Source organism: Heliangelus exortis, chromosome 16 (assembly GCF_036169615.1).
Source record: "Heliangelus exortis chromosome 16, bHelExo1.hap1, whole genome shotgun sequence".
Taxonomy (NCBI): Eukaryota; Metazoa; Chordata; class Aves; order Apodiformes; family Trochilidae; genus Heliangelus; species Heliangelus exortis.
The window spans coordinates 2,201,660-2,222,556 of NC_092437.1; the positions used below are offsets into that span (position 1 = coordinate 2,201,660).

Below are 20,897 nucleotides of genomic sequence, written 5' to 3' on the forward strand. Positions count from 1 at the left end.
CCGGGGCGGGGCCGGGTCGGAACTGGGTCCGGATTCGGGTTCTGCTCCGGGTCCTTCCCGCTCCCTCCACCGCTTTTCCGGCCCAAACTCCTCCTTCCCGCACGGTCTCCGCCCTTGGGCCGTTGTGCCGCGGCTCCTCTGCGCTCCCCGGGCCGGGCCGGGCCGCAGCCCCCCCCCCCCCCCTCCCGGTGTCACAGCCCCAGCAACCCCCGGGAGGCCTCGACACAGGGAAACGGGCTCTGACCTCGATAAATAAAACCAAATGTTTATTTACACCAAAGAATTCCAACACTGGATCTCTCACAGATGAAGGACAGAGGGTATATACACAGCGAAGGGTAGCAGGGCCGTAACGAGGGCGCTTCTCCCGTTCGTCCACCGGAGCTGACCCAGCACTGCGGGCCGGGTCCCCTCTGCTCGCCCCTTCCTCCCAGTGCAGGTTTACAAACTGTGAGGTATCGGTGTTCTCACCACATGGCACCCGAGGGAGGGGGTGGTGGGGGTGAAGATGTGGGGTGGGACTTGGCGCAGTCTGATTTTTAGTTATTTTGTTTCGGTTGTGTTGTGTTTCTCTCCCAGCTTTTTAAGTAGCCACCAGCTCCGAACCTATATAAACAATTTAAAAACAATATACCCGATAACAAACTGATTCCAGAGATCCCTGCCAAGGGCAGAAGAACCCTCCGGGAAAAAGGGGCTGAGGAGAGCACCGCTGGCTCTGCAGCAGCCCCGTTTTCCAGAGGTGGCGAGGACTCCACTCGGATCAGGAACTTCATCTTTTAAGACTAAAATTACATGCAAGGGGGGGAGTTGGCATCCTGGCTCTCCTAAGGAGACATGATTCGATCCAATTTGGGTTCCAGATATTATCTCTGCATTTCTTTTATGCTTATAACCACCTCTCCATCCTGGAACTGTCTCCTCAGCTACCCTGGCTGAGCAGCACCCAGGACACGATGGGGTTCAGTGGGTGGTACTTTAGGAATCCCCCTCCCCTGCCTCTCCCAGGCTTGGTCTCTGGAGAACAGCACAATCCTCCAAGGTGTAGGTTCATGGAGGAGTAATGTGGGAACATGAAAATATTTCCGGCAGGATGCAAGAGCCTGGAAATGCTGTTGGATTCATTTTTGCTCTTAAATGAAGAGTGCCTTTTTTTTTTTCCTCTTTTTTTCTTTTTTTTTTTTTTTTTTTTTTTAGTAGGGAGGGAGGGTAGGGGTGGGGGGTTGGGCAGGGAGAGGATACAACTGTCCAAAGAAATATTCCATCTGTAGGTATTTTTTTTTTTTTCAGGGAATCCCCTGAGTTACGAAAAGTTCAAGTAAAAAAAGAAAAAGGAAAAAAAAAAAAAAAAATCAGCCTATAATAATTTTGTATATAATGACTGAACTACTATAAATCCACAAGCAACAGTTCAGACACGGTGCCTCCAAAGCAGTCAATCCCCTCCCTGCCCCTGCCAGGCACCAGAGCTGCCTCCCCCAGGAGGGGTGGAGGGGAGAGGCCTCTTCCCCACCCATCTCAGCCCAGGCAGCAGCAGAGCCCCTGACTACTGCTGAGCTCCTGCAGCAGCTGGAACAGGCATCCCCAGGGTGGTGGTGGCAGAGATGACAGGGGAGCCTGCCAGAGGTCCAAGGGGTGAAGGTGTTGGCACTGAAGAGATCCCTGGAAAAGAGAGAGGGAAAGCAGGGATTAGTGAAAGCAGAGCAGGGCTGCCCAGGCTGCTTCCTCACGGGTCAGGTTTGCTGCTCTGTGACCTCTGCTGAGCTGCCAAAGGAAGCTGAGGTGAAAGCTGTGTCAGTGCTCCCTGCAGAGCTCAGGGAGGGGGCAGAGGATCACAGCACTCTCCTTCACACAGCTGCAAAAAGAAAAAAAGCCCAGCTGCAAAATGCTTTTCCAAAGGGGACCAGAAAAGCAGGTACCAGAGAGGCCCAGGGTACCACACTCTCCCACCTGCTCCCTCCTCACCCTTCTCATGGGTCCTGGGAGATGTCCTAATGCAGGACTCACCCTCCCAGATCCCTACAAATGGACCTTAAAATGCCAGAGCCCCGGGGTGAGAGGGGCAGCACTGACCTGACATCATGCTGGCACTGCTGACAGGAGTGCTGCCACCTGGCAGGTTGGAGGAGCCCATCCGAGCCTGGTCTTTCACAATGGGATCTGGGAAGAGCAAAAAACACCTTTAAATGCAGAACCCAGCAGGCACCACCCACCATCTGAGCCCTCAGGAAGGCACCAGGGTTGCTCAAAGTCACCTCCACGAGGTGCTCTGGAGTCAGGACTGAGTGGCAGAGCTGAAAGGTGATACTGAGCTTTCTGTGCTGAGCAGTTCCATGAAGCCAAACCCAGGGAATGGGTGCAGCAAGCAGAGTTTATCACTCATTGCAGTTGTGTCTCTGCACATCTTGCAGTGGCAGTGTCACTGCCTGCCTTCTCTGACATGTCCCCAGTTTACTCATTAACTGTTTTCAGCTGCAGGTAAATCCCACGGGACAGAGCCTCCTCCTTCCTGCCCCTCAAGCCTGCTGCAGCACACAAGGGAATTTCACATCCTGCCCATCCTCACGCTGACCCCAGTGCAGCCTGCAGCTCCTTCTGCACGTGGCTGTGGCTGCCCCTTCCCTGGCAGTGTCCCAGCCCAGGCTGGATGAGGCTTTGTGCAGCCTGCTCTAGTGGGAGGGGTCCCTGCCCACGCAGGGGGGTTGGATCTTGATGATCTTTAAGGTCCCTCCCAACCCAACTCATCCTATGGTTCTATTTGGACACAAACCACTCTGAGCTGTTTGTCCAACTCTACCTTCCAAGCTTTCAGTTCTGCTCCTCCAAACGTGCCCCTTGAGCCTTTCCCAGAGCTGTAACACAGACCTATCACTGCCTGACCAGTAGCACCAAGTTTGTTCAGCAGCAGCAAGAAAAAAAAAAAACCAATCAACCCAGCAAATATTGGTGTTTTGCACTGCTGCTGTCAGGTGGCACCTGCCCAGCCTGTGGGGAGTTTCCCCAGAGCAGAGCTCCCTGGCAGCAGCTGATCCTTACAGAAGTAGGGGTGTTCCATGGCTTCTCTGGCTGTGAGTCGGGACTGGTGATCGTATCGCAACAGCTTGTCCAAGAAATCCAGAGCTTCTGGGCTCACCAGGTGCTGGTTCTCACTGTGCACAAAACGCTCCCATCGCTTGCGGGAGTGTCTGCAGGGAAAAGGAAAAGGAATTCACACACCCAGCCCGGGCTGGGGAGGGGACATCCACAGGGAAATTCCCTTCGGTGAAGAGAGAGGGCAGTGGGGGGCCGGTGCTGCAGGGGAGGAGCAGTGCAGGGCACGGCCACCGGGGGGCACGGCCACGGGCAGCCCCTGCACCCCACTGTGGGGTGGATTTACAGACCTGAAATCCCCCTTCAGCTTTTCCCTTAGCCCTCCCCCCAACAATAGTGCCTTGTAGCTGTGGTACGTGGTGCACAAAAGGACTCTGTGAGGGAGAAAACAGATAAATGCCATCTCGGGCAGCAACTGGTTTTCTGCACTGTAATTCTGAGAAACATCATTTTGGGGCTTGTTTTTTTTTTTTTTTTTCCCCAAGACTACTGGAGGGAACACTTGCCCTTCATGCTCTATGCTCCAGCAGTTCATTTATTGCCCAGATGACATTTAAAAACCTTCCCTCAGGTCCATTTTCAGATAAAGTACCGTGGGAAGCCCTGGCAAAAGGGATCAAAGGCACGAAGTGACAGCTCTGAAGAAAACCGCTCTGTTTTCTGCTGCAATTTTTTGTTTACTGCAAGATCTGTTGACCAAGCAGCAGCTCTCTGGGTCTACCAAGAGCTCAGGAGCATCTCTGGGTCCTGCCTCACCTGCCCAAGATGTCATTGAAACGTGGGTCCAGTTCAATGTTGTATTTGTCAATGTAGTCATAGAGATCCTCTGTGCCCAGCACCTTGGCTATCCTCACCAGCTGGGAACAAACAGAAAAACCAGTCACTAAAAATGAGGATATCACAATGCCAGAGCCAGCAGGGAGCCTGAAGATGGTCTCAGTGGTGTCAACAAGCAGCCACAGGGTCACCTGATGGCTCTGATGTCCCCAGGCACACACAGGAGTCACCACATGACCCCAGTCACACAGCCAGCAGGGACCTGCCAACCCCAACATCACAAAATGTGAGGTACTGCAGTACCAGCTCCCTTTGCAGCAGGAGAATATTCAACACCCACAGAGGAAAAGGCAAGAGTAGCTGGGCAAAGGAGGAGAAAGTCTGCACTTGCACATGAGGGGTGAATTTATCACCCTGGGGAGGGCTCCAGAGTGCAGGTCTGAGAACAGAAGGTGACTGTTCCTCAGTGTCTGCACATCAGGGCAGGTGCAGAGCACATGCTGAAGGTGTAAGTATAAAAATTTTGGCCTAAAGGCAACACATCAAAGATTTCAGAGTCTATATCCACCTGTACCAAATTCAGTGTCTATACAGAGGAGAGGGAGTGGCAGGGGCTCTCCACGTAACCTCAGGAACCATCAACCTAGGTACCAGAACACACCAGCTTCATGTAACTGTTGTTATGACTTGTCCCAGCCAGGACTGAGGAGCCCATGAATACACAGCACTATAAATCTCTATTTAATGGGTTACATAGTCTGGGATTTTGAGAAAAGGAACGTGGCTTCAAACAGAGCAAAGCAGCCATTAGAAAAAAGCTTAAATTCTTCTTTGGATGCCTTGCTACAAGTGTCAGGAAACCTCCCTGGTGGTAAGAGAACAGAGACTGTACATGAGCAGCTCTCACCTGATCATAGTTGTCATGGCCATGGAAAAATGGCTCCTTTCGGAATATCATACTAGCCAGCATGCAGCCCAAGCTCCACATGTCCAGACTGTAATCATACATCTGTACAAAGCCAGAAGCACAGTTCAGTTTCTAATGGATGGAGCAGGACAGAATTCTGACACTCAGAGGCTCCCCCCTCCCTCCAGTGACACAAACACCTTCAAGCATCTCCCCCAGGGGATGGCTGCTCAGCTCAGGGTTCCAGTTCCTCAGACTGGGACACACCAACCAGAACTGCATTTTCCCATTTCCACCCTTCTCCATAAAGGAATTGCAGCCCAGTGTCTTTTCCTGTTTTCCCTGCAGTGTCAATGTTACCACTCATTGTTGGGAGTGTTGGGAAGGGAAGCACCAAGAGGAGTGAGCTCCACAGGGGCAGGGGAAGAAGCATCTTTGTGCCAGCACCATCTGAAAGTCACCAGCAAAGCTGCTCCTTCCAGCCCCCAGTTTCCATCATGCAAACTGCACTCAGGTACAGAGAGGTTTTTACAGCTCAATTTCCAAGTTCAGGCAGTCCTAGGTACCCCCACAAGGGCTTTGTTTCCTTCTTGTATCTTACTGCAAAAGCAGCCTGGCTAAAAAAAAAATATTTAACATTTGTATTCCATGTCCCCTGATGATAGTTCTGCTGCTCTTCCTCAGGTCCTGAGTTACTCATTAGTTTCTTTAATTCAGTGGCTTTACAGCCACTGCTTTCTGGGATACAATTTAGAATGGAGTCTTTAGCTTCAGGGCCCCAGGTACCTGAATTTCTGGTGTGCTACCTTGAAATGACACAGACTTTTGTATGGAAAGTCAGTGACAAATCCTGGTAATGCTTACCTGATAATCTACAAGGAGTTCAGGTCCTTTGAAATACCTGGAAGCCACTCTGACATTGTACTCTTGGCCAGGGTGATAGAATTCAGCCAAGCCCCAGTCTATTAATCTAAGCTAGAAATAGTAGAAAACAAAGAAAAAAAAAGGGCTCAAGGGATGCTCCAACACACCACTGGCTGAACCCCACTGCAGCTGAGTTTGGTTTGAAGCTTCACTTACCAGCCTGCTATTTGCAATTCATTTAAATTGATCAAAGTATCTGCTCAGTTATTCTCCCCACACCCTATCACCAAATACTGAAAAAAAACACCTCTCCTCCCCAAACCTATTTATGTGCCACGTAACCCAGACAAACTTCAGAGAAGCAGCACACAGGATTTCATTTTACATTTCTCCACAGGATGGAAGTGCAGCCCCCCTGGAAATGTCCCCCTGCCTCTTACCTTTCTGTGCTCGTGGTCAATCATGACATTGTGAGGTTTGACATCTCTGTGCATGATTCCCATGCTGTGGCAGTAATCTAGAGCCTGGAGGTGACACCCAAACAAACAGATGCTGGAGTCACAAGAAACTTTCAAGTTTAATCATATTCAGAAGTATTTCCAGACAAACCAAGTCTAAGAAGCCAGCAAAACCTTGACATCCACTGCTATGGCCTGGCTGAGACTCAGAGAGCACAGAAAACTCCCCTGGACCCCCCTCTCAAAGGGAGGTGCCACACCAAAAGGGTTTTTAATTTCACCTCATGAACTTCCTCATACAAAATGGAACTGCAGAGTCCCTCAGGGCAAAGCTACTGGGAACTGTTGGTCAAACAACAGCTCCAGCCTCCTGAGGAGAAAATGTCTGTCTCAGAAAAAGGGGCCAACACATTTGACTCACGTTACATTAGGGCACAAAACCAGCCAGTAACAGCTCACAATTTGCTTTTCAGGTGCTATATGCATTTGTGATTTAGGATCTTAAGTTACCTCAGTGTACCCAGAGGCTCTGCAATCCTCAAAAAACCCAACAAAAGAACCAAAAACCAAACCAACAAAACAAAACCCAACCAAACAGAAAAAGGACTTGACTCTGTTGCAGAAACAAAGCTGAGCAATCGATACTGACTTGACAGATACTTTTCTATGCAATTCTTCCACAGGCCTTCTTTTCTCTTCCCCCCACAAGTGGCATGAAAACCATCTCTAGAGGATTAGCTGAGTGCAAATCCAGAACTGCCCCAAAGGACCAGGAAAACACCAACATACCTTCAAAATCTCATACATGTAGAATCGAATATCATAATCTGTTAATGTCTGGTACAATTGCTGTGGGACACAAACACATCATAGCAGTGTTCAGCACCCAAGGAAAATATCACATCCCTGCCAGCCCAGAGCAACCCAGCCCTGCTCTCCCTGCTGCTGGACTTCTCTCCAAACTCATCTGAAGGAAAAGTTGCCCAAGTCACTCAGATTCCACACTCTGATCAGTCTGCTCCTCTCCCCTTCCAAACCACCTCCAGAGCTGACCTCAGACACTGTGTTCTGGTTCCTCTCACTACCCCCCTGAGGCTGCCCTCACCCACCACCAGCATTATGCCTGCACAAAAAGCCCAAGTGCTCTCTGCACCATGAAGAGCTGTTCCAGCTGGCACTGCACAGCCATTCTTCTCCTGAGGCAGCTCGGGAGGGAAGGGGACAAAGGGACATTTAAATCCCTTTTCCCAGAAGCATGGACTGCCACAAACAGCTGCCCACCTTCCAAGTGTGTCTAATAAATAGTTATATGCTGAACATAAAAGCAAAGTGTATCAAAAAGACAGGCACTGATGCTCCACAAGGTAACAGATTAATTTGCTCTGAACTTTAGAACAACACCTGGCATCTGGATTCTAACCTTGTAATTTCTATGGCAAAACAGTACTAAAGCACTAATTCCAAACTCCTGTCTCAGCAGATTTACCTTTAAAGACAGTTGCTATGTTGGAAGGAAACCATTAAGTAACCTGCCTGCCCTCCTGTGCTCTCCTGTCCCCAGAACAACATCATGAGCACCTTGCAAAAGGAAAGCAGCAGCAGTTCACACCCCACACTGTACCTTAAAGTCTGTGTTGTTTACATGTTCAAATACCAAGGCAGGTGTCCGAGACTGAAAGAGAGAGAGCAGTGTTCAGCCACTGAGAACATGCATTTTTACCTTGGGTAATGAATTCTACCCTTTTTACACCTAGAACTGCCAGGAGCTCCTCTGCCTGACATCCTTGTGATTCCCCTCAGACAGAGCAGAGCCAAAGCCTGCAGCCCCCAGCAGCACTGTTTGCAGAAGGAATTCACTGGTCTCAGCTCACTCCCATCTCACCCTCACAGAGTGGGGGCTGATGGGGCCCCTGGGGGGGGAGGGCCCTCCAAAAGAAGTTAATCAGATTAAGAGCTGATCTGATCAAACAATTCAGAAGCAGGGGTTTGGAGCAGGGGAAAACAAAGCCAGATCAGAGCTGAAGTCAAATGGAGCAACTTCCCCCCCGAGCCCAGGGCCTCTTCTCCCATACTCACCACAGGATCTTTTACTATATCTGCCAGGGTGATTATATTGGGGCCTCCTCTCAGGTTCTCTAAGATCTTGATTTCACGCTTGATTTTCTTCTTTTTAACAGGCTGGAAAATAAAAACCCAAGGTGTAAGACTAAGCACTCCAGCAAAGCAGGCTAACAGGCAGCCTGACACCCAGGTGACCAAGGTAGCTCACTGCAAACCACCAAAAAATCATCACAGCCTTTGCCAGCTGAGTTCAAACAGATTGGTTTTGCTGTTCCCACTGCACTAAGAGCTCAAATACCTGCAGCTCCTCTCTAACCACCCAGCCCTGATAGCTACAGACATAAGCTTGGTGTGAGTGAGGGGTAGTAAGATGGGGGATTTTTTTTTTTTAAAGCTTCCTGAACATGATCTGATGGCCCAAAACTTCTTAACTGGCTTGGGGGAAACATATAACTGTGAGAAGTCCAAGAGGCATCTGAGCCCCACCAGATGAAGGCATTTCACCCATCAGAGCTGTGGAATAACCAGCATCCAGGAGACCCTTACTCAGTCTGGAGGGAAATGATGGCTGCAATGGAACATGCAAGGCAGAAATGAAAATTTTAAGGTCAGCAGTGCCTAAATCTGATCAGGCTTTAGAGGAAAATGACCCCATTAGCTCACAAGCCTCTATGCACATGACAGCACACTGGGAGCTAGAGGAGGAGAGAATTTTCCAGTCAGCTACTGCAGTGCTCCTTAGCTCAGAGTAAAAGTATGTTGCACTACAGGATTTCTGTAAGATAATGGTGAATTCCTTACAGGCAGAGATTGGCCTCAAAACCCAAGTGTAGGGTTTCTATTCAGACCCCAAAACAATGCCCCATCCCCCTGAATCACACTCCAAAGCCAGGCTTCACCCATTTCAGTTTTAGACATTGAACATTTTAGACCAAATGCTGCACTTTTGGGCCACCACCATACAGATTCTATCTTTTGCCCAATCCCCAGCTCACCTTGAGAATTTTAACAACTACTTTTTCATTATTTGTAATGTTGATGGCTTCAAACACTTCACTGTATTTGCCTCGGCCCAGTTTCCTCACTAGCTGGTAGTCATCTTGGTTTCTGGGGAGAGAAAAAGGGCTCAGTCATTCCCAGCACAATTTGCAAACCTCTCCTTAACACTAAGTCACTGCTGCACCTTCCAGTCAAGGTGGACTAATTAGTGTCTTACATCTCTTGAAAGTGATGGTTAAGACTTAGGAGAGAAAGAGGGAGCTTCTGCCCACGTCAGGTTCGATCCAGAATTTATTTCTTCTACAGAAGGTAATGTAAGCCCAACTATGCATTTCAGCATCAGCAAACCTGAGCTACCCCTTCCACTTGGTCTTTCCATATCTGGAATGTTTCATTTTCCTTGTATAATGTTGTTAAAAATCAACAAAGCCAGAAAGATCAAAAATTTAAGTGCCAGCCTGTTTGAAAAAAAACCACAACAAAACAACAGCCTGGGCAGAGAACACCACTTGGGGTGAGAGGACTGTGAACACTTCAGGAACTGCAGCAGAGCTGAGGGCAGAACTTCACCTGGGTCCTGTGACACAAAAGCAGTGCTTGGAAGCTGGAATCACTGCTGACTGATTCCTGGACAGTTTAGTCATGAGCTCTATTTAGAGACCTCCTTCCTTCCACCAGCAGCAGACATGTCTTTTCCAGTCACAAAATAGCACAGCCCTCTTCAAGTCTGCTGAGCCTCTTCACTCAGAAGCAACTTCAGCCAGGGCTGTTCACATTGTTTCAGAAAAAATATCTCATCCCTCTAAAAAGGGAGGTTTCCTGACTACCTGGCAAAAATACTTCAACCCAAACTCTTAAGGAAGGTGGTCAGCATGTGTCTGCAGTGCTTGGGATTTGCAGCTTTGATGGGAAACAAAAGCTGTGATCTTTGATCTTTGCCCTGCAAACCACAACTCTGTCACGGGGCATGAAAAAGCTCACAGCAGCACAGGTAAAACCCCCACGCAGGACCCTACAGAGACTGATCCCAGTGCAGGGATGCCCAGGAGAGCCCAGGGACTTACCCCCACTCCACCACGTGTGACTCATAGTCCCAGTACTCCCGGGGTCTGTGTGTGTTCACATCCGTGTAAACTCTGGCCCTGCTCGGCACGGGTCCCGACATATCAGACAGGATGGCAGGTGGAAAGGGAGAGCTGCCTGGGCTCAGAGGCTCCCCACCTGCACAGCTGCACTGAGGATAAAGGCCTCAGATTCCTCCACCTGCAGAGAAATAATAAACCAGAGGTGAAATCTCCAAGCCACCAGAGAAGTGTTCAAGTCAATCACTAAAAGCTCCTGAGAGGCAGAGGCTGCAGCTCAGCCACAGCCCCTGACCTGGGGCAGAGACTGGAACTGATTTCTCTGCTCCCCCCCCACACCACAGCACTGCTTGGGCCTCTCAGCAGAACACCCCACCTCCTGAAACTTTCCAACATGCAGTTTCCAACTTATGGTTGCAAAGACAACTTTCCAAACGAGAAAAAACTGCATTGTGCTCTGTTTGCCTTGGCAGTTCCCTCCCTTCAGCTCCAGAGTGACAGCAACAGCCCCCAGCTGCAACCTCTCCCCCATCCAGGAAGGAGCCTGGAGCCACCCCACAGACCCAGAGCCCTGCACAGCCCTCACCCCTCCAGTGCCCCCAGAAACGCTGCCGAGAGGTCCCCAAGGTCACCCCTGCAACCTCAGCCAGGCACTTCCTGGAGTCTCAGAACATCTGAGGAGGAGCACGAGAGGGCTGGGCTGGGGCACAGGGAATGGCAGAAACCACCCAGAACACCCCAGTCAGAGGGCACTGATCTGAACACAGAGAATGAATTCATTTCCTATGCCAATCTTCTCCCTTCACAGCAAAGAGGCAACTGCCAGGCTGCAGGAGGAGGCAGCAGCTGCATTCATCAGAATTAAATCAGAAAGACCCAGAAATGTGCTCAGAGCAGCCAGCTCAGGCTAGCAGAGTCCCTCAAGAAAATTCTAGAAGCAAAATCCTGCTCTACCAGCAGGGTCCTGGCATTCCTTGGAGGTCTGCAGTGCTTCCCTCTGCTGCAGGGAGCACGGCAAGGCCCACCAGCTACAGGGATGGGGACACAGGTCCGCTGGTTCTGCCACCTCCCCAGGGCCCTTCCTGCCTGGCCTGAGCCTCCCCAGGTGGGACAGACCTGGCAGCACAGGGTTATTTTGTGACCTACTGACACAGAAAGGCAGCTCCAGGTAGGCAGGGTGGTGGCTCCAGGTCACACCTGAGGTGGGAAGGAAGCCTCAGCCTCACCAGGGGAGCAGGAGACACTTCAGCCAAGGGTTGAGCTGACTGACTGGAGGGTGAAGGATTGCTAAAAAGAAACAGTCCATGCCTGGACAAACTGTTAGTCCTCAAACAAAACACCCTTTCAGCCTGCACAGCAATCTCAAGCCATTTATGAGGCATGACTCACTCAGAAATCAGATGTATATTCCAAAAACGTACTTGGGCCTCAGCAGAGCAAGCAAATTCACAACACTTTTAGTACAGTGAAACTTATCACATTTCAAAGTTTAATTACTGTGTATTTGCTTCTCCTCAGTCTGTGTGCAGGAGATGCACCGAGTAAGTTCCTCTGTCCAACGCTCCTTGGGCAGAAGCAAAAGGAACCTCCAGCTCCCCAAGATGACTTAGCAATTTTAATTCTGATGCCCAATTTTATCAATAAAGAACACACGACCGCCCCAGCTCACCCAGCTTGGCAAGACCAGTTTGAGCATGGAAAAATCCAACCAAACAATAAAAAAAGAAAAATCAATCAGGTTATCTAAAGGCAGATCAGATTTCACAGAGGATATTTGCTGTCACGTAGCTCTAGCCCAGCTCAGGCTGTGAGGTGCAGCAGGCTGCTCAGAAAAGAGCTTTTTCAGGAAATCATTGACTGTAGCTTCTAAGAATGGCACCCAATGCCTGGTTCTGTGCAGGTAGGGCTGTCTGCTGCTCTGCATGCAGGGAGAGGAGAGAGTCTGCACAGACAATTTGCTTTGGAAGCAAACAAAGCTACACACACCACACTTCCCCTGCCCCAAAGCCTCTGGCTCCCTCTGCTCCAAACAACAAAGCAATTTTGCTTTCACTGCCCCTAGAGAGGGATGGTTCTGCAGGGGATTCAAGCTCCCTGACAGAAAGGACTGACACAAACAGGGACAAACACTGGGGACAGGTGTGGCCACCTCACTGTCAGTTTAGTTTGCAATTTGAAGGCAGAAAATCCACAGCCTGAGCAGCAATTACACCGAGGTGAGTGTCCTGAGCTTGGTACAGGAGCTCTGTGTCTGCAGAACCCAAACGGAGCCTGTGATTCAGTAACTCCTGCCCAAGTGACAGAATCACAGAATAATGCATATGGGGAGACTGCTAAAAGTAACCCAGGCAAAGCAGATCGAATCAGAGCCCACGGCCACGTCCAGGGGAGGCTTCAGCATCTCCAAAAAAAAAAAAAAAAAAGCCACAATGCACCTCTGCAAGTGTTTATTTATTTCTCTGGTAGGGAAGTGCTCCAGCAGGAAACAGAACCCTGAGCCCAGGCACTCCAGCAGAGGTCACAGAGAAAGACAAAGCTCCCCGTTACTGTCTGACACACACTGCTCAGTGCCAAGGCACAAGGACAAACAGCTCCTCTGTTGTGGCACTTGTGGTGACAGCCCTTGGGCAGACACCACCCTCCCAGGGCAGCTGGATCACATCAGCACCACACTACAGCTCCAGTGCTTGGTTTTATCACCTAGGCCTGCCCTGAGAAACTCTTCACAACCCCACCAGCTCATCCACCCCTTCCCCTGCATCCAGCCCCCCAAGGACACAGCCCAAGGAGGAGCTGCTGATCCCCACCCCGTGGCACTGCCCCACAGCCCAGGGACAGGAGCAGCTGTGCCACCACCACACGGGACTTCCTGAGCTGGCAGGTCCAATAATTAAGAGATTTGGTCTTAAAAGTCTGAATTACCCTGCCAGCACCAGCAGGCTGTTGTCTGAGCAGCTTGCAAGCCACTTATTGAGCCTAAAGTTCAAAAAAATGGTAAAAAAACCTCTGAGTCTACTTTGAATCTGATCTTTAAAACATTTTGATGTTACAACTCCCCCTCCCTTTTAAATGGGGATTTTATCATCCTCACAATGTTTGAGTCCCTGTGGCAACCCCTGGAGGACAAGATCTGGGTTAAGCACCCCACACTTCCAGCACCTACACCCCATCAGAACAGGAATTTCCTACACCCTCCATTCTTCCAGATGTGCCCCTCACCACACAGCTGGGAAATCCAGGCAATTACTTCCTGAGAAACACAACTCCTCAGCCTCTGGTAAAATTCACCTCTTTTTTTTTTTTTTTTTTTTTTTTTTCCTTCAAGTCAACACTAACTGAGATACTGGAACCTTTTGGGGTTTTTTCTGCTTTTCACTGGAAACGTTTTTGGCACAGAGCTTGTTCCAAGCTCCCAGTGACTCAGATCCTTAACCTGAAGGCTCTCAGCACAATGGAGGGCAAGCAAAGCTCCCAGAGCTGGAAGCCAAGAGCTTCCCAGAAGCCTGAGTGCTATCCCAGGCACAACCTTTGGGGAGAAGGTTGGGAGGATAAATAATGCACCCAGGACCCTGCTGTCCCCCAGGTGCCTGTCCTGCCCTCAGTCCCAGCTCCCCCAGACAGAGCAGAGTGAGCTCAGGGAACTGATGAGCATCACCACTGCTCAGCCTCAGCTGGATGCAGAGCAGACCCAAAGGAGCAAGAAAGGCCCCAAACTGCATCGAGCCAAACTTCAAGAGCCAAGGAAATATTGCCACCACCTGACCAGGTCCAGATGGACCATCCCAGACAGCCTGAAGGAGAAGGGAGACGCCCAGTTTGGTCAAACTGGGTCTGGAGACTTTCCTCTCACTTGTACTTTCCCCCTGTAAGCTCCTTACAGCTGCCACTGTGAACGGGAGCTGAGTCCTGAGAGGAGAAAAGCTCTGCCAGCTGAGAAGAGCAGAAGGATGGGAAGCAGCCTGGAACCCAGAGCTTATTCCTCTCTTTCATCCACAATCCAAGAGACATCACCTTTCATCCTCAGTGGCCTAAACTCAACCTCTGAAATCAGGAGTGTGCAACATGCTTCATTAGTGAGAGGAAGCATCACAATTAGCAGATAAAATTGATGAGCCCGTTTCTCCCCTGCAAGCCTCCCAGGGAAGGAGCACTCACTTCCTCAGAGTCTGGAGAACACCCAGGACTGGACAGACACGGCTGAAATGAAAAGATCAAGACAAGCTTCAGCAGCAGCTGCCATCCACCCAACCCCCCTTGCGTTGCAGGGAGGGAATCACAGTAACAAACTTTATAACATAAACACATTCAACCTCAACAGAAATCTCATTTCCAGATTTCCACACTGCTGGAACTGCAGGAATACAAGGAGGGAACAGGTGACCTCCAGAAGTCCCTTCCAACCTATATTTTTTTGTATTATTTTATGGCTGAAATAGAAACAACCACCCTGGATTAACAAAACTGACATTTTACATCCTTTCTGGAAGACATTTACCTACTTCAGAGACATCATCACCCGAAAAGCAGATTTTAAAGCCTGATGGAGTTAAAAAAGAAAAAGAAAGCAGCTTAGGGCTGAAATCAAACTTTTCTCATGGTATTGTTTTGGAACAGCATAGTTTGCTCTAACTATGTTTTTCCATCAAAATTATTTTCTGTATTTCTTTTAAATATCTGCTCGTGTCTGGCCCTGAAGACAAACCCTAAACACACTGTGACCTCAAACATCCTCTTCAAAAGGAATTCAAAGGCAGACAGGACCAGCCACTGGGGAGAAGAGCTGACAGGTTCAGTTGGAAGCTGGAAGAAACATCTTGGAGTCATTCTGTACTAGAGACATCCCCAAACTGAGTGGTTCTCCCCTCAGCAGCCTCACCAGTCCCTCCCCTGAATTCCTCCCAGTTCCTGCCAGTGGGGAAGTCATCCCTGGCAGTGAGGATCCCGATCTGGGCAGCTGGAGGGCTGCATGACCCCCCCAGCCCCAGGGACAGCTTCAGGCTCCCGCATCAGCCCCTCTGAGCCTGCCTGGGCAGCTCAGTGGTGCCCAGGAGTGCACTCAGACTCTGCTGGTCTCATCCACACCTCTGGGAGCTGAACTTTTACACCTCACACCCCCCCTCTGCACTCTGGGTGCTGCCCAGCTTCCTGGGGCAGCCAAAAGTCCTCCTCTTCCTTCTGGAGCACAACCCAAGTGCTGCCTGAGGGGCAGAAGGGGAGGTTGGGATGTCCCAGCACACTGGGAAACCTGGGAGATGACTTGGAAGAGAAGGAATGTGGCAGGAGCTCTTGCTTTTCTACACTGGGAATTAATTAGCTGTGGGCATCCACGTTCATCTGTTTCCAGAACACTAAAAGTAAAGATTTACTGACAAGTCAGACAGATGTGGGCTGAGAAACTGCCTCCTCTGAGGGCTCTGGCCAGAGAGGCTCCTGTTCCACCTCCTGGGACAGGCAGGAGGGCTCTGGGGTGCTGCCTCAGAACCTGGGGAGACTTCTCCTGCCCTGGCACAGCAAGTTCTGGCATGTAATCCTGCCTCAGCACTGCAGAACAAGCTGGACTCTCCCTACACTCAGCTCAATTTAAAATAAAAAAATAGTTTTCCCCTGTAGTTGTTCCAGAAGAAGCAGGCACACAGGACCAAAGAATAACTCCAGGTTTTTAGGACTCCTGTTAACACTCAAAAACAGAACCAGCAGCCAACTGCCACCTTGGCCTACAATTATTTTCCACTTCCATCTAGAGATTTTATTCACCATTGAATAAATGCTGTAATCTAATCCAGCCATTAGAGCAAGCAGCTGGGCAGCCTGCTTCAGGAGGCCCCCTGCAAATGGGGATATTCCTGAAAGATCAGAAATAGGTCACAAGAAGGACAAGATCCACCTCAGAAATAAACTCTGTGGAAAATTAAAAGTTACTGAAACCATAACCTTGCAAAGAGGAGCCTGTGGTGACACTGTCCTGAGTCAGCACAGAGCTCCAGGTCTCCTTTCTGCTCTCCAGCTTCCCCAGGCAGCAGCACAACGTGGGAAATAAAATCATTTGTTGGAACAAAACTGCCCAGCACAACGTGAGAACAGAGCAGGTCAGACCCTGAGCCACCAATCCACCTGCACATCACAGCCCCCACACCCAGCTCTGGCACCTGGGGGGCAAACTGCATCCCAAAACCAGTTCCCAAACCCACTCTGCTTTCAGCACCAGCACTAACTCCCCCTCAGAAAGCTGCAGCCTCCTCTTCCCAGCAGTTTTTTTAGGAGAACTCCTTTTCCCCAGTTAAGTTCTGTCAGTTCCAGGAAAGGCAGCTCCTGGAAGGAGAAATCCCACCTGAGAAAAATTATTCAAGAGTTGAATCAATCCAAACCAGGTAATGTTTGCAGCCAGGATGAGTGACAGCCCCTCCCGAGCTAAAAACCTGGGGAGGAAGAGGTTCTGCACCCTTAGGGGACAAAAAAAAAAAAAAAATACATATCACCATCTACCTAACCATCTATCTAAATCTACCCAGTTTCTAGAGCAGATCCTGTCATGTAAGCAACTCAGAAAGGGAAGAAGAGTGGAGGTGACAGGTCTGGTAACCCAGAAAGAAATCCCTGGAAATCCCTCCCTCTCCAGAAATGTGCCATGAAACGAATGACCCCACCACAATGTCACCCATTTGCTTCTCCTCTCTGCTTGTCCCTTGTCCCTCAGAGGACAGGAGGAGAGACAAAAAGGGAAAATGAGTTCTGTAGGGAGCAAGAGAAGGGATTCCAGGGGAAGGTGGAAGGACAGTGCCAGGCAGTGAAGTTGGGAAGTGTCACTTCTGCACAGAACACTTCCTTTCCCTACAACTCCACAAATCCCAGGCTTTTGCCACCCTCTCTTCCCAAGATTCCTACCAGGAATCCATTTCATGCCCATTTATCTAACCAGCACTCCTTGCAGATGCCCCCAGTTCCCATCCCCCCTCAGGAAGCAGCATCCTACACAGCAATCCCCACTCTCATGGCTCCTCAGCTCTTCTCAGTCACCCAGAGCCACCTCCCTCACCCCACAAACCCCACTGCACAGCCCAGCACCCGATCTCCTCCACTTTTGGTAGAACCTGCTGCCAAACCCCCTCCCTCCCCCCAGAACCCATCCTGCCAAACCCCCAGAACCTGTTCTCAGTCTCCCACCTGGAAGTCTCTGCTCTCTCCTCCAGCACCCAATTCCCTCACCACATTTTTCCATACTCTGTGGCTCATCCCCACCACAGCAGCTCCTCCTCCTCTGCTGCAGCCAAGGCTGAGGTGATGTTACCCTCCCTAATCCAAGTTTCAGGACTAATTAAAGAGCTGACCAAGCTGCACACTGTCCCCAGATCCTGCCCAAACTCTTCCCGAGCACAATCTTCCCTCTCCTAGCACAAACTTTGACATTTCCTACTTCACACTGACACGCACAAAAAAACCAACCCAAACAGGCCAAGTGATTTCTCTGCACCAGCCTCTTGCTGGGAGAGCCACATCCAGCACCCTGGCTGACGGGCAGCAGGGGCTGAACACCAACTCTGAGCAGGAATACTTTGAGCAATTGTTGGTTTTGGAAAAAAAAAGAGTTTCCTGACCCTCAGCAGGAGGTGCTCTGCCCACACTGCTCCTGAAGGCCCCGGAGGGTGGAGGTGAGTGCAGGCAGCAGGCACACACACAGCACCCGGGGCTGCAGCCTGGCACCAACACCGGGCACAGGAGCAGCTCCCCAGAACTCCACCTCGGGGTCAGACCCGACCCCTGTGCCACTGCAGAGCTCCCAGGGCTCAGTGCAGGGGCCCAGGGGCTCAGGAAGCAGCAATTCAGCTCTCAGAAGTGAGGCCCAAGCCCTCCTGAGTCTCTGCACAGATCAACCACTGCTGTCAGCAGAAAATATACTGATGACGGAGTGCTCGTAATCCAAACTTTATTGGTTGTGCCCAAAGCCCTCGGCAAGGAAGAATAAAGTAATCTGACACACAACAAGTGTGGGGTTTCATAACCTTATCTGCCTTCTCCTCTACAAAGCACATTTTACGACAGCCACACAGCCCGTTGCCCCAAGGCACAATTAACTCCATTACAGCAGGGACGGGACCGATCACCCAGGAGAGCACCGGGCTGCAAACCTCTGAACCCCCCCTCCCCCTGCACCCCGACAGGCCCAGGACAGGGACCCCGGGAGGCTGGCGGGGGGAGGAGGAAGAACCAGGCCTCTCCTCGGCCCTCCGCACACCTCGCATCCCTCTGCTTTTCGGGGCCGGCCGGGACAAGGGCAGGACGGAGCCTTTCCAGCCCGTAACACCCACGGCGCCGGGACGGGCGGCCCGGGCGAGCCGGGGAGGGGGGAGTAAAGGCCGCCCCTCCGTGGGGCCCAGGAGCCTTTTCTGCGTGGCCTGGAGGCAGCTGGCGGCCCCCGAGCTGCTCCCAGGCCAGGCCGAGGCGGCCTCCCCGCCGCGCCCTCGCCCCGCTCCCCCCCGGGGGCCCCTCCGAGCCCCTCCGCCGGCGGGAGGCCGCAGGCCCTGCCCTCCTCACCGCGCCGGGCCCGCCCGTTTCCCGCCGCCTCCTTTTCCCTTTCGGCACGGCCGGGCCGGTCCCCCCCCCAGCCGCGGCCCCGCTCTCCTGAGGGGGCGGCCCGGGCCCCTCAGCCCACCCCGTGCCCACAGCGGGGCGGGCGGGGGGAAGGGGGGGGGGAAGAGGGGTTGGAGACACAGTGGCGCCTCCCCCCCCCCCCCCCCCCGTCGCTCCCTCCGCCCGCCCCCACCGCGGGGCCCCCGGGGGGGCACCGGAGCCGCCGCGGCCCGCCGGTACCTGCCGCGGCCGCCCGCTCTCCGCCCGCCCGCCGGCCGCACACAGACAATATGGCGGAGGCACAAGGCTCGGCCGCCAGCCGCAGGGACCAGAGCGAGGCGCGCCGGAAGCGGAAGCGCTGCCGCCGGGCATGCGCAAGGGAGGGAGGGTGCGCGCCCCAAGGGCTCACGGGAGTTGTAGTCCGGCGCCATGATGACGGGGGGGTTACTCCCGGGGGGTTTCGGGGGCTCTGAGCCCGCTCCCCCCCTCCCCCCCGGGCCGTGTCCCGGTGCGGGCAGCTCGGGCCGCTCCGTGCTACGGGGTACGGCCAGGCGGCGGGGCCCGTTAGCCCAGCGCGGCCCCCCCCCCCGCCCTTCTCGGCCTCCTTCGCCCCGCCGCCCCGGGGCTCGCCGCCAGGTGGCAACTGCGGCCTGCGGAGCCGAGAAGGGCCCGGCCGGAGCCTGGGTGCGGGCGGCTCAGGCCCCCCCGGGGGCTGCGGGGAGGCCGCGATCCGGGGGATTCCCCCGCAGGGGTCCCCGATCCGTGAGGCTGTGTGGGGTGGATGGAAGGGACTGTCGTCCCCCCCCCCCCCCCCCATGGCAGCTGCGCTGGGACCCGGCGGCTTCTCCCAGGCCCCGGTGACCTTCCCGCCCTGCCTGTCACCTTTGCAGCTCTGGTTTCCTGCCCCACGGCCCCGGGGATGAGGTTTACCCCCAAGGGCTGGCCGAAGCACGGCGTCCTGCAGCTGCTTCTGGGCTGGACGGGTGAAAGAAACTCTCTGGGTGGGCAGGCCCGAAGAGCTGGGGGGAATGGAGTTAAATCCAGTGGGCAGCTGGTCACAAAGTGGGCTCTTCACCCAGGGAACGAGTGATAAAAGGAGAGGAACCGGCCTCACGGTTCCTAAGGGAAGGTTAAATTGGAGCTCGGGAACGATTTCTCCCTGGGAAGGGCCTGGCCCAGGTGGAGTCCCCAGCCCAGGGGGGGGGTTTCAGAGCCCTGGAGCTGTGGTGCTGAGGGCCATGGGGTGGGGGTGGCCTGGGCAGTGCCGGGGGAATGGATGATCCAAAAGATCATTTTCATCCCAAACGATTCCATGATTCCATCGTCCCCAGACCCCTCCATCTCCAGCTGAGCTGGGGGAGACCTGGGGATGAGGAAAGGCTTTGGGGCACAGCCCAACCCCTCAGCTGCTGCCTCTGGAGCCCCCCGGGCAGGGCAGGGCAGGGCAGGGCAGGGCAGGGCAGGGCAGGGCAGGTCCGTGCTCCAGCTCATGGCTCCGGGCTGGCCGTGTCCCTGCCACCCCCGCCGGGCTCACTCAGACACCACAGGAGGGGTTTTTGGGGGGTTTGTGCTGTGCTATTCCTCAGAGCCCCCCTCGCCTCAGCAGCAGGAGCCGGCCCGGGGCTGCCCACCAGGATCAGGGACAGCTGAGCAGGGCCAGGCTGCGGGTGTGGGAGCCTCTGCCCCCCTCGGGAGGTGCTGCTGGCCCGAATCTCACAGCCCCTCACCCCGGGTCAGGCCCATTAGGTAAAGGAGCAGCTCCTCTTGGCGGGGGTATCTCCCTCTCGCGCTTTCCTTGTATTGTACGGGCCTGGGTCATCGAGGAAATCTTACAGATCCTTCTGCTGCCGAGTGCTGGCGGGGGAAGCCCGGCCCCCTTCCCCCCATTGTCAGCGGCCCCGCCGCATCCTCGCTCCGAGCCCCGGCCCCTAAAAATAACTCTTTGTCAGGCGATTGTTCCGACACCTTCACAGCAGCATTGACGTGGGCCGGAGCGGCAGAGCGGTGGGGTAGGTGGAGGGGAAGGGCTGGAGGTTCCCCCTGGGACCACTCTTGAGTTTTGGCCGCTGGTAACGGCCCCACCGGGGGGGGGGG

General features: G+C 52.9%; 1 protein-coding gene across 2 annotated transcripts; it reads right to left on the minus strand.

The window, feature by feature from the left end:
* Positions 1-245: 245 nt before the first annotated feature.
* CSNK2A1 (casein kinase 2 alpha 1) lies at positions 246-19,164 on the minus strand. Of its 2 annotated transcripts, none has more exons than XM_071759759.1 (13): positions 19,044-19,164; positions 10,221-10,419; positions 9,153-9,264; positions 8,173-8,274; positions 7,718-7,768; positions 6,886-6,945; positions 6,079-6,162; positions 5,639-5,749; positions 4,775-4,876; positions 3,847-3,947; positions 3,037-3,185; positions 2,074-2,160; positions 246-1,662 (listed from the first exon to the last, which is right to left on the minus strand). In XM_071759759.1, the coding sequence occupies exons 2-13, from the start codon at positions 10,319-10,321 to the stop codon at positions 1,547-1,549; spliced, it is 1,176 nt and encodes a 391-aa protein (XP_071615860.1). In that variant the 5' UTR covers positions 10,322-10,419; positions 19,044-19,164; the 3' UTR covers positions 246-1,546. The 2 variants fall into 2 exon arrangements, with proteins under 2 accessions (XP_071615860.1, XP_071615861.1); XM_071759760.1 differs by lacking the exon at positions 19,044-19,164 and adding an exon at positions 10,825-10,848.
* Positions 19,165-20,897: the final 1,733 nt, after the last annotated feature.

Excerpts from the sequence above, each read along its gene's own strand:
- CSNK2A1 (XM_071759759.1), bottom strand. The coding sequence starts at position 10,321 with ATGTCGGGACCCGTGCCGAGCAGGGCCAGAGTTTACACGGATGTGAAC. Across the intron at positions 7,769-8,172 it reads ATATAGTAAAAGATCCTGTG|TCTCGGACACCTGCCTTGGT; the intron begins GTGAGTATGGGA and ends TCTCTCTTTCAG. Across the intron at positions 2,161-3,036 it reads CATGGAACACCCCTACTTCT|ATCCCATTGTGAAAGACCAG; the intron begins GTAAGGATCAGC and ends TGCTCTTCCCAG.